The sequence below is a fragment of the Siniperca chuatsi genome, linkage group LG19 (genome assembly GCF_020085105.1).
Source record: "Siniperca chuatsi isolate FFG_IHB_CAS linkage group LG19, ASM2008510v1, whole genome shotgun sequence".
In the NCBI taxonomy this organism is placed as follows: Eukaryota; Metazoa; Chordata; class Actinopteri; order Centrarchiformes; family Sinipercidae; genus Siniperca; species Siniperca chuatsi.
The window spans coordinates 23,649,227-23,662,541 of NC_058060.1; the positions used below are offsets into that span (position 1 = coordinate 23,649,227).

At 40.3% G+C, this 13,315-nt stretch overlaps 2 protein-coding genes and 1 long non-coding RNA gene across 7 annotated transcripts in view; 2 read left to right on the forward strand and 1 right to left on the reverse strand.

The window, feature by feature from the left end:
- LOC122866410 lies at positions 1-8,072 on the reverse strand. 4 transcript variants are annotated; one of them, XR_006375688.1, is made up of 5 exons: positions 7,274-7,691; positions 6,929-6,991; positions 4,261-4,369; positions 3,331-3,458; positions 1-866 (listed from the first exon to the last, which is right to left on the reverse strand). It is a non-coding gene; the product is annotated as an uncharacterized LOC122866410 (long non-coding RNA). The 4 variants fall into 4 exon arrangements; XR_006375690.1 differs by lacking the exon at positions 6,929-6,991; XR_006375689.1 differs by lacking the exons at positions 6,929-6,991; positions 7,274-7,691 and adding an exon at positions 8,056-8,072 and having other exon boundaries at positions 11-866.
- The window catches only part of LOC122866379 (hemicentin-2-like), a 480,239-nt gene that overhangs the window by 125,350 nt on the left and 341,574 nt on the right, over positions 1-13,315 (forward strand). The window lies entirely within an intron of this gene.
- Positions 6,769-13,315, forward strand: part of lipib (lipase, member Ib) — a 13,852-nt gene continuing 7,305 nt past the window's right edge. Inside the window, exons 1-2 of one of the 2 annotated variants that reach the window (XM_044176023.1) lie at positions 6,769-6,885; positions 12,859-13,250. In XM_044176023.1, the coding sequence (XP_044031958.1) occupies positions 12,927-13,250 (324 nt within the window). In that variant the 5' untranslated portion in view covers positions 6,769-6,885; positions 12,859-12,926. Of the gene's footprint in view, positions 6,886-9,319; positions 9,449-12,858; positions 13,251-13,315 lie in introns of those variants that run through there. The other variant, XM_044176021.1, reaches the window with a different exon arrangement.

Below are 13,315 nucleotides of genomic sequence, written 5' to 3' on the forward strand. Positions count from 1 at the left end.
GTAGTGCAATTTATGGAAATAGTTAACAGTGCAGTAGATGAGTTATTGCAGTATTCAGTACAGAGTGCAGATGATGCAGTATATGTATAAATAAAGTCCGGTAGTGCAAATGAACATGTGGTACATGAAGAACAAACGGTGTCCTGCTCAGAGCCACAGGAATCATTTCTACCTGCAGAATGCGTTTATATGATTTAATCATTATTCACAGCTGTATTTATTGATATTCTGATTGTGAATTCATTATTGAATAAACCAGAATATGATTATGGTGTCTTGTGAACATCGGAAATTATTATTATCATTAGGCTGAATGTTTCAGGGAAATTTGAAATGATTTAACTCATATCAAACCCGACGCTCAGGAATGATCAGCCTCACACGTGACTGAATGGAAATGGCGTTTGCGGTTCTTTTGTTGTTCAGAGCTACAATTAATTTTGGGAGTGACACAGCTGAGTTTAATCTGTTATCTGCCTTCACTCCGGTATGAAACTCCAGTGATGTTGTGATGTATCAGATCAGTCCGATCAGCTGCAGCGTCCAATCAATACTTGATATCCAATAAGGGGGGCGTGTCGGACAGTAAAAGACTTCTGAGAAGGCTGCTCTCGTGTCTCCTCGCTCATGGCTCCTCAGAGATCCCTCCTCGAAGCAGGAAGCAGAAATCAGAGCTTCGGGACGGCCTGCAAGATGGCGGACCAGAAAGACCTCTGACCTAAACCCCATCCAACACATGTGGGATGAACTGGAACGCCGACTGGGAGCCGGACCTGGCCACCCAGCATCAGTGCTGGACCTCACTGATGCTCTGGTGTCTGAATGGGAGCAGATCCCTGCAGCAGGTCCAACATCTGGAGGAAAGACTGAAACCAGAAGAGTGGAGGCTGTTAGAGCAGCAGGTTAATGAACACGGTGTCGGTATGATGTGTTCAACTAATGTACGAGTGTCCACACACTTTTGGCCATGAAGAATATGATGCACCGTATTGAAGGTACGTTCCCTGGTTTGCCTTTGTTCCAGCTCCCAATACCACTGGCACCCCCGTACCTCAAAATATCCCCCCAGGCTCACAAACTCAACAAACTTAGTTCATAGTGCAGTAGTAGTGCAGTAGTTGTGCAGTTGTAGCTGTAATAGCTTCATAAGTATTAGATGTCAACTTTAAAAATATCTGTAGTAGTAGCTGTTGTGCACATCGCTTTCAGCTTTTAAAAGAAATCGTAAAACTCATCTTGTCAGGCCTGGAAACCTGGAAAACTTCACCCACAGTCTTATTATTATTTTGAAATTTATTTCATTTTACAATGTTCCTATTTTTTGCATCTGTCTTTTTGTTTATTTTTAATCATAGCTGAAGCATTTTTTGCATGAAATGTGCTATATAAATAACGTTTTATCTTATTATTATTATTATTATTATTATTAAGCAGTAGTTTCTATATCACATAACTGTACATACCTGTGTATTGATTAATTGTGCAGCTATTCTTAATACTTTATGCAATTTGAATGAAGCACCTTACCAAACCAATACAAGACTTTAATATACAGTAATACAAGACTGTGATGTATATATGTACAGCACATTACTATACACTATGACTGTATGTATTTAGAGTATATAAGTAATGTTAGAGATTTTAGTATTTCTTATTTACCTTTGAGTGTATTTATGTTGTTTATCTATATAATATATAATATAAAAGAGAAAAAATGGGTGTTGACATCAAGGTTTAATGAAAAACTACACACTATTTTTTTTTTTACACATAATCACATAGATATGATATTAATACATCAACAAAATTCATATCGTGTAAAAAAAAACTTGAGACTTGTGAGTCAGGTGAAAAACAGAGGACAATGAGGCTGTGCAAAGAAAGATAATACAAAAGCGAATGAGGACCAATAAAATAAACAGAAATATACAGGTATAGAAAACAAAAAGCATAGTAGAAAAACAGAACTTAATAAATAGAGCCAGTAACTTCATGATACTCAATTCATTTAGAAAAAGAAAAAGAAAAAACAAAGAAATTCACATTAAACAAGTGGACGTACAGGTGTGGTGTGCTTTCCCGTATTTTCAAAAACACTTTTGCCGTCTAATAGACAATGTGATTCTTTCCATCCTAAAGATGTCATAAATAATTGTAGGTATTTCTAGTTTTAGCCACTTTTTAGTAATAGATTTCCTGCCGGCGGTGCTTAAATTAGGTATCTGATATAAGTTATAACATGTTCTGAAGGCAGGGCGCCCAAATAGAGGGTCCACCCTGGAGCCCTTTTTGTAAACCTTTATGAACCTTCTGCCAGAAAAAAACGTAATAATAGCCAAAACCAGAAGATGTGATAATGATTTTCTTCGGAGGACCCATGCTGTCTCCAGCAGCTGGAGGATTCGGTTTTGAACAGGAGTAATGAAGAACCTGATGAGGTTTGTCCAACAAAACTCTCTCCATAAAGTTGAACATGAACTTTGTTTTATCCCTATAAAGACTTCAGATGGTTTTATAATTTGAATTCAAAACGTATGCCTCTATGAGGCAGAATATTATCTAAATAAGGAAATAAAAACAATCTAATATTAAACGTAAAACTCATAACAATGAGTCTAAAGGCAATGCAGCACTGACTGCTGGCATTAGGTTTTACAGCTAATAATTCCAAGGTTTTGTACTTTGTGTGTGACTCTGGTTTTACACATTTAAGGGTCAAAATGTTTTAATAAACGATCCTCTCTCCTTACTGTATCTCTGCGGGTCTGTTCTGCTTCATGCCCTGGCTGGACGTCATCCAGAAAGTAGACCTACGGACTGTCTCCTTTAACATCCGGCCACAAGAGGTCAGCAGCAGCAGCTCTGTCATTAGTGAAACAGCTCTTCATCTTAACACACTGCATAGAGCATGTGTCATGGCTGCCCATTCTGCCTCTCTGTCCCTCCCTTCAGCCACCTGACGCTCACTTCCACCTGCTCACCTGTTTCCACTTTACCTCATCAGCCCTGCAGTGTATTTCCACTCAGTCCCCTCCAGGTTGCTTTATGCCTTTGCTTTCCAGCCTCTGCAACCTGAACCCTTGTCAGTACCTGCCTGCCCTATTCCTGTTCACCTGTGGACTCTCAGTTACTGCTGTTTGGATTGTCTACTACAGTAAGCTTATGTCTCTCTTCACCTTTTCAATAAGAAGTGTTCCTGGCTGCCTGGAGGCTGTGAGATGATTATGGGGATTAATTTAAGATTATATGTGGAATTTCTTTCCTTAAGTGGTCCACGAGGAGCAGCACAGAAAGTAAACTGTTGCATCAGTTATCTTTTTTACTCACCTCTGCCTCTCCTGCAGACGGGGTGCTGTCGTCTGTAACCGGGTGGTGGACCCCTCCCTCTGGGTGACGCGTGTTAAAAATGGCTACCAGGCCACACACACACCGGCCCAGACCCTGCCATTTCATGTCTGCGTTATGATCAAAGACCAAGAGATATTCGTTTAACATCACTTACAGGTGTTATAAAAGGTATTTCCAAAATCCTGAAAGACTCATTTGTCCATCTGGAAAAACTATTTCCATCTATTTCACAATAAAAAAGATTTTTATACTTGTTTATAAGAGTAAACAAGAATCCAGTGTTAAAAAATATGGAACACTTACCCATAAAGATGAAAACAAAAAACGAAAAAAGGTAACGTTTAAAAAAGGGTGCAATTTGTTGTTGATGAAGCAAAATACAGCACAACTCATAATACAGTAAATAAGATGATATGGCATACAGAAAAGAATAATTAATTTAAAATAAAAAATAAAGACAGTGGCACATCTTGGTCTCGTTTGTAGGATGAAAGGAAAATATAAATATGTTTCTATATAAGAAAACCCAAACAAAACTGGAAAATATTATAGGTATGTGTTCCTGATGATAAAAGTTAATTTTGTTGATACAAGTGAAGTAAAGAGACACAATGCAGAAAACAGGTTAAAAAATGTTTTCATTGTACAGCAGACAGAATCATTTTTGATTTCAGATGGACAGAGGAGCCTGTGAGGAGTCAAAATGGTGGTTTACTTGTTATTTAAAGCTCCGTTCTTCTGGTGGAAGGCAAAGGAAGTATAATAACGTAAGACTGAAAAGGATTTTGAGGATTTCCTGCTCTCCTGTGACCTTATCTCGCCTCTCTCTCTGTGTGTTGGAGAGGTGAAGGCGTCTCGCGTTTTAAAGGAGGCGGCATGAGGACTCCCCCGGCGTTCCACCTCAGATACCTGTAGTCGTTGTCCTCCGTCCAGAGCAGCGCCTCCATTGTGGTCTTCTCCCTCCCCACAGAGCTCCCATCAGCCTTAGCTCTCCACAAGTTACAGGACCTGAATGTCTCTGCGGGAGAGAGGGAGATAAAAAGGTAGACTGAGCCGTGTAATGAGAAACATCAAACCAAAAGAACCAACCTTTCTTTGGCCAGATGTTGGTGGTGTTTGATCAAATCAGTTTTATTTGATTTTGTCACCATTTTTATAGCTCAGTGCTTGTTTTTGTGGTGTTTCTGCACTCCATTTCCCAGAAATCACCTGTCAGTCAAACAGTATACAAAGCTGCATCTTCTTTGGAGCTTCTGTTGATGCAGTTTGGTGCTCTTCTTTGTCTCTTCATCCGTTATGGCTAACAAACAAACATTTTTATCATAAAGATCCCTTGAATTTAGTTATTAAATAACTTTGACCAAGATGTGTACAGAGAGGAGAGCCATACTAGTGGCTCTGTGAGGCTAAATGCTAACATCAACATGCTAACATGATGATGCTAAGCAGGTATAAAGTTTACAATGGTCACTATCACTATTGTAGGTCAACATGTGAGCATGCTAACATTTGCTAATTAGCACTGATAATGTACAGCTGAGGCTGATGAGAATGTCCTTCGTTTTGCCGGTGTTTGGTCATAAACCTCAGTATTGAATTAAAATTTTGACCTGTTAATGGCGCCAAAGCGGTAACAATTCCTCCTGAGAGGGACGTGAATGTCTGAACCAAATTTCATGTCAAGCCATCCAGCAGTTTTGGAGATATTTCACTTATAAACGCAAATGTTAACGTCATTGTGGCGCTGGAGGAAAAGTTCAGGGATCACCAAAGTCAGTATGACTCCTCCTCTGGGGAACAAGAATATTTGTACCAAAGTTCACACCAATCCTTCAGATAGTTGATAGTTGAATAAGCGGCGCTCTATGTGGACAAACTATGCAATGGAGACACTGTTTCTAAATGACCTCAAGCATATCTTTGACATTTCTGTACAGAGACACACACTGATATATCTGTGATCTAATGTTGATTTATTGGTTGTTCCAGTTCTTTAAGGGCTCAGATGTTGTGACACTGTCTTACAGATACATGAACCTTCCTGCTCAGAGGCGACGGCGGAGACTCCCGACCGCATAATGCGGCCGGTCATAACTGATAATACAGCTCATGGTGTGAGAGAAGGGATGCCGTCATCGTTACCTAATACTGCAGTTTAACAGAGACATGAATATGTTCAACGGTTTAGCTGCGATTATCTGAATCCCTGATGATTAACATTAGTGCGCTGTCTCTGCATCAAAGCTCCTCCACCATCCTTATCCTGACCGTAATCACACCAAACCCAAACTAAAATGCGACCATCTCTAACCCAATACACAAGTTTTAATCTGAATTCAAGCACTCTGGTTTGGCCAATCACAGCGCTGTGGTCAGATTCATGATTACAGAGGTTTAAGGTATCAGGTATATGATCCCTGGTTTACCTCCATAACTTCCCTTTATGTACATTTTTATTCCTTCTCAGCCACCTTTTTCTCTAATATCCAAGCTGGAATCTCACATTCAGATTTAAATTTTTGTTTTTTTTTAATTAATGCTAATTTTCATTATATTTAACAGCGGCTTTCTGTAAAACATTGCAGTGCCTTTTTAAAAAGCAAAAATGTATTATTTAAGTTGTAGTCATAATTGTAGCATAAAGATGCGGGAAGAACAGCAAAACCTCATCAATCGCATGCTTTTCTCCTTAAATGCCCTGTTTTGTTTCTTTACTTTTACAAAGCTTTTTTACATACTGCTGTATACAGTATGCATAAGTGCACAGCGATGGAGCGATATAAACACAGCTCCTATAAAGGTTAAAGACAGGAGTTGGCTTTTGAAGTTTCTCCTGGAAGCAAAACAGTATTGGACAACAGATTCAGTGATAGTGATTACAGATTAGAAAAAGATGAGACACCATAAATAAAACCAAAAGTATTGTACAAATGACTTAATACAGTAACAAGAAAACTGTATTCACAAAAAAAAGTATAGACTAACTGTTAAATGAGTTACGTCCCTCATAAAACAGCCCAACAGTAAACATATATTATCAACACACTAGCCTCAGACAGCTAGAATAATGGCTTTAATTTTCAAAACACTTTATTAATCAAAACAAACGTCCATTCTCATTTCATCACAAAGTGTTAAACATTGTAAATGGAAAGCTAGCATAACAGCTAGCCGTTAACTGATGGCAGAAAATGAACAGATCACAAATCAACAATCATAGAACAGCTAAAGTTTAAAAAAAGTACCTAACCTAATAATGATCTAACAAGGGCTTTAAGGGGGGGTAGATAAAAGGTGAGTCACGCGTCGGCCAACAAGGCAGATGTAACGGTGTCAATTAATCTGCTGTTGCTATGGAACTGTGCCAGTGGTGGTTACTATAGCAACAAATCAAAAGGAAATATTCTAGATGATTCAGCCTGATCTCTTTAATATCTTTGGAAACTGTGGGATCTCGTCATTTTATAATCTCTTCAACTTGAGCCACACCGGCCTGTTATTTGCCAAGCCAGGTGACTGGCGAGAGCCTCAAAGGTAAGCTCGTTAACTGGCCAGGACACTCTGACCTTACACTGACCTTTTACCTGGCTGATCACCTGCCAGTCACTGTTCAGTCCTGTCCAGATTTGGTTTCCTTTCACTGTAATACAGCGTAAAAAAATCAACATGCAGAGAAACACTGCTAATCTATCACAGGATATGTCTTCTTTTGTTTAAACTGCATTAGCATGTCACAGCACGCTGTTCACTGTAACAGTTAACTAAGTCAGCAAGTTTCAAGTGCAATGAAATTATAATTAAATAAATGGATGCTTGGAAGGAAGAAAAAATGCATTAAGAAACTTGGAAAATTATAAAAACTTAAGATGCGTTAAGTTATTTTTGACCACGAGGGAGCATAAAGACTATAAAACAAACTCACAGCCCTGATGTCCCGTCTTCTTTTTGTCTTTCAAAAAGGGCAGGGTGGTGAAGGTTTAATCTGTCAATAATCCCGTACATAATCCTCCGGAAAAACACAGCGTGTTGTTTTCACGCTTCGGTTTTAGTACAGATTAAACAAACATGATACAGCGTGTTAATTACAGAGATTTTAAGGTTCGGGAAGGCAGATTTCATCACCGTTGGACAGAGCCAGGCTAGCAGTTCCCCCCTAAACTACACTAACTGACTGCTGGTGGTAGCTTCACATTTAACGAACACATATGAGTGTTGTATTGATCCATCCATCCATCCATCCATTTTCTACCGCTTGGTAGATACGGGCAATTTAGAGTTATCAATTAACCTACACATGCATGTCTTTGGACGGTGGGAGGAAGCCGGAGAACCCGGAGAGAACCCACGGTAACACGGGGAGGACATGCAGACTCCACCCAGAGAGATTGCGTGATGTTGGTCTGGTCCGGGAATCGAACCCACGAACCCACGATCTCCTTATTGGGAGGCAGGCTTTAGCCGCTCTGCCACCGTGCACCCCTGTTGTATTGATCTTCTCAGCGAATAAGTGTATTTCCTGAAGTGGAAGGGGAATCTACGAAGAGTAAATTCAGAGACATTGTGCATATTTTTCTGTTTCTTTTCCTTCTGCGGCTGCAGGGAGGATCAGAGATGGACGACAAAGACCGGCTGGTGTCAGATTTCTAACAAAAGCCCAATATCAGCAAACTGAACTAAAGAAAGACTCAGAGGTTTAGGCGCTACCTGTCATTTCAACACATCGTGAAGGGCTCGTTTGGCACGACGCAGCAGTCTTCCTTCTGACAAACAGATTCTGCAGAGGCCAGTGTGTAGTCTACATGCCGGTTTCTCTCCGTGCCTTTAAGTAGTCAAACTGTTCTGCCTGCCATCCAGTGATTGTGCGGTTTCAGCGTACAGTCTTACATTACTGTAACCCTCGGCTCAGTTTCACTGCTTTTGAAGTGTTTTCAGAGTCTCTGGATGTTAAATTACATGTGTTTATATTGAACTGAGTGAGTACAGGGCAGGATGGGCTGGGTCAGAGCCTGTGGAGCTATTAATAACCATCACTGGTGACGCTCCAGCATTTGACGGCACAGATTACCCACAATCATACTTCGACCTCACTAATCAGTGATGAGGAGCAGTTGCGTTGAGGGCCACCTACCAGGTTTTTATATTTTCATCTTTGGTGTATATTTGTCCACTGCATTCTGTTTATCTTGTATCGCAAAATGTTCAATAAAACCTTGAAGAGTGACTATAATAAGCAGAGCAGGCTCATGTCTCTATAAATGTTAAACTGAAAGATCTCATTTTTTAAGATTTGCAATTTTATTTTGAAATATAACAAGGACATCAACACTGTCAATCAGAAAAATCCAACCAAAAAAATACACCCTATTTCCAAATTCACAACTTGCCCAATTTCACACACCCTCCCGACTCAAACACAAACACAGGAACAAGAGGAGTTAACCAAAATACCAAGTGGCTTTCCTAGAAAGAAACAGAAAGAAACAGCACAACACTAAGAGGACGTACAAAAGCACAACTCCCACATGGAAATCCACGACATTAATGTGCCTCCGCCTCCTGCTTTCACTTACACATTTAAAAAAGATATACACGTGCTGAAAACACATTGTCAGCGTTTTCACATTGTCATTTTACACGTTGTTTTAGTAAAAATACCTACTATGGCCGCTTTAGGGTTATTTGAGTGTTTTTTTATAGTTGAAAGAAAGCTTTACTGTCCGGCATCTTTCTTAACTTTTGAATATCTAAAAAGTTCTCAAATTTATCTCCCTGCAAACTCTGCTACCTCTGTCTCTTTGCTCCTCCCTTTCATCGTCGACCCACTTTTGTTAAATGTCCCTTACTATTCTTTCTGTTTCCTCAGTCTTTCCTCCCCTCCCTCCCTCTCCGCCTCTCCATCCTTCTAGAAACTGATCCTTACTTTAAGTGGAGACACCACCTCTCCTCCCTCCCACAACACTCCTTCACTCTGCATTCAGAGCTCCTTCTCTCCCTGTCTGACTTCACCTTCATCTTTCCCTCTACGTCTCTGTGGTTGGAGGAAGGATGCTGCCCCGCAGACTCCTGGGTCTGCTGGGACTCCTCGTGCTCTGCAAAGGTAAGAAAAACACCAAAAATTCTGTTATTTTATCAAAAAAAAGATAACTTCTGCTCATTGTGAAAGCTCGAATCTGCTTGCAGTTCAGTTCTTATCTCTGAGGAGGGATTGATCCTGCAAGAAACTAAGATTAAAATAACTGTGTTGTACTTCAAAAACCTACAAACAAAGTGTGTGGCTGCAGACAGAAACAGCTTAGTGAAGTGTAGGAAGGAACAGATTATTTAAAGTCGCCCCCCCCATGTGCTTTACTTTAGTTTAAAATGGAAAAGCCTGTTTCTGTTTCTGTCTGGTGGTATAACAGTAAATATACACCAGGTCACACACTCACAGTCGTTCATAGGTTACTAATGTGTGTGTCTGGGGCTGGATTGGGGCCATGTCCACCCTCTTGTGTTCAGGGTGGGGCAGGTGGTGAAGGGATGAGGTGTTTTTTTATAGCAGGCTGATCCTATTGAGGGCAGTGTCGCACTCGTGTGTGGTAACTGCAGAGCGGGGATCGCCCCCCCGCCACAGGAAACTAGCCTTGATGCTAACCAGCTGTGTTTGCAGCTACACTATGATGTCAGCAGAAAAAGACAATTTGACAAACTCCCTCTAAAACCTGGATCTGGTGGGTTGTTTTTAAACTTTGGACAGAGCCAGGCTAGCTGTTTCTCCCAGTTTCCAGTCTTTATGCTAAGCTAAGCTAATCGCCTCCTGTCTCCACAGACGTGTGAGTGGCATCAATCTTCTCATCTAACTCTTGGAAGAGAAAGCAAATAAGCGTATTTCCCATAATGTCAAACGATTCCTTCTTGCATAGTGTTTTTCCAGACCACTGAATCGTTACCAGCAACTCAAACTTTGTTGTGCAACTCAACGAGGTTTACCTGGAGAGACAACTGAGCCAATTAGAGCTGCGTCAAGGTGTGTGTTCAGACTGAACACAAAGCACATTTTGCCTTGTGTTATTTGCCTGAATTTGACAATTGGGCTGTTTATGCAGTCTGTTTTTATTCACCACAGACAGCCAATGTCCTGCCTGTACTGACGCTAGCTTTAGCTAGCAACAAATGAATCCAACTGACTTGAAATTTAGCAGGAAGTCTTGTTCTTTCTGTTATTTTCTCTCAGTCTCCTCTCCTTTTGTTTTTCTCTCTGTACATTTATCAATATGGCTTGGGACATCTCAAATTTTTCAACATATATTCGCCTCAATTTACACCGCAGAGGGCAAATTTGCGTCCACTAGCAACATTCATACACAATCCCAACATCTCTAAAATTCACTTCTGGGTCAGTGTGAACACACAGATCAGGACATCTTAAATAGTTACAGTCAACAACTTAATTACTGTTGTCAGTCTCACACAAGGGGCCGCATGACATCTCTAAGTTGGCTGGTTAGATGACTAACAGGCTGAAACTGAATTACTGGATAACTGTAATTTTTTAAATAAAATATTCAAATAATCTTACAGATGTCTGCCAGGAATGATAAAATTTCTGTCCAGGGCAACACCAATGTAATCCAATATTTCCACAGACTGTCGGCCCCAGATTGCCATAAGCTTGACATAGAGTACATCCAGCGAAGAAGAAGAGCAGAGCAGCACAGTCTGTGGAAATATTGGATTTAAACACCATTTCACCTCGGTCATACTGCGGACATCTGTGAGATCACAAAAATACCTTTGCAGATGCAACTCAGAGACCGAATCAGAGAAATGAACAGAGTAAATCCTCCCGAAACGCTTGATATATTTCTCTTGATTTAATTAAAGGGACTCCCCCTTTGTTTCTGAGGTAGCCAAGTGTCCATGTTGGGACAGAGATAACGCCCTCTGAGGTGTCCTGACACAGTAAAACAATATACTTGTTGGAGGATACTTGTCTTTTATTAATGTTTAACTAACAAAAAGGTCATTGCAGGATACACAAGTCGGTAGGGATTAATTATCCTCACCTCACAGAAACAACCACCAGCCTGCGTACTCCAGTATGCAGGCTGAAGACACTTTAAATAGGCTAAAGAGACTCAATGTTAGCCTGACTGGCAGTTTAATCCTCACATCATAGAGCTAAAGAGGTCCGACTAACACTCACCGTCACTTACCAGACAAAGAATTGATCCCAACATTTCCAGTCAGACAGCATTTCTGTTCACCTTTCAGTTCGGAAGCTGAGAACGTTACTTAGACATCATGAGCTATGTATCTCGTTATTTTGAAATAATAAAATAGTTTTCTCTTGATTACGAGTTAAATTACCTAATTTTCACAAGAAAACAGCGGGTCATTATTTAGAGATGACAAGATTATTTTCTCATGAAGATATTTATCCGGTTTTCACAAGAAAACAACTTTGTTATCCCGAGATAACGACATAATTAACCTTTGATCTTGAGATATAAAATTTATTTTAAATTCCTGCTCAGCTTACGTATTTCAATCTGGCTTTGTTTAAAACATTCCTAGTTTTATCTAGTTTCCATCACATCGTACTGGCTTGTGTTTGTTCATGTGGCTCATCTTCTGAAGTAATTTGTACCTTAAACCTTCCTTTATTTCATTTTTCTTTTTACTTTTACTTTAACTTAATTTTATTTCATTTTAGTATATATATCAAGTGTAATGGGCACAAAAATGTCCTCCATCTTTTCTTATTTTTACTCGTGACAGTCTGAGGGTGAGGGAGCAGAAGGTTTTGCTGCAGATTTTAAATCAATCAAAAACTTTTATCACAGCAAGAAATGTACATATATTTAAGCAATATATTTACCTTTTTGATAAAAAAGAAGTAACTCAAAGTCGGCCAAAGCTGCGCAGACTCCACACCATCTGAAAAACTAACCACTCTTTCATCACTTTACAGCAGCTTTACAGTGTTTCAGGATTTTGAAGTTTAATTTTCTCAACAACTGTTAGATGGATTTCCATGAAATTTTGTACGGAAATCCATGGTTCTGAAACAATTAATTCAAATTTTGTCTAGCGACGCCCATCAGGTCATAATTAGCTGTACTTGGTGTTTACTGCTAATCAGCAAATGTTAACATGCTAAACCAAGATGGTGAACATGGTAATCAGTATATCTGTTAAACATTAGCATGTTAGCAAGTTAGCATGTTGACATTAGCATTAAGCTAGCATGGCTGTAGACTTATTTTACTTAATTGTATATTTTTTGTCTTTGTTTTTCCGGATCCCATGTTGGATTGAATGTCTTTTGTTTTGGTTTTCCTCTTTTTTTGTGAATATTGTAAGTATGTTATGTAGGTTATTTATGACCAAACCACACTCAGAGTCTTGTCGTAAAGTTTTCTTTTGAACCTGCAGGCATGTGAAACTACCAACATGTAGTGCAGCATTAATATCACTTCTGAGCTCTCGTTCTGACACAAAATGTCTTCCGTGTTATGCGTCCAGGCCAGGAGGAGCGCGGGACGGGGGAGTCCTGCGATAACTTCACAGACCTCAACCTGTCTCACTGCTTCATGGGAACCAGCCTCTACGTCCGGCTGCTGCTCTACACCCGCTCCAACCTCAACTGCGGCCGTGAGCTCAACCACCACCACCTGTCCTCCCAGCCTCTCTTCAACCTCTCCCGCCCCACCGCCTTCGTCATCCACGGCTACAGGCCCACCGGAGCGCCCCCCATCTGGATAGACCACATAGTCCACCTGCTGGCCGAGCAGGAGGACATGAATATCATCGTGGTAGACTGGAACAAGGGGGCGGCCAACCTCAACTACTTCATCGCTGTGACCTACACGAGGGAGGCGGCTAACAACCTGACCGACTTCATCATGACTATGCAGGTGAGACGCTTCTGTGTGTAAGTATGAGTGTATTTATGTGAGAAGCTGCAGGTCTACGGAGCTTT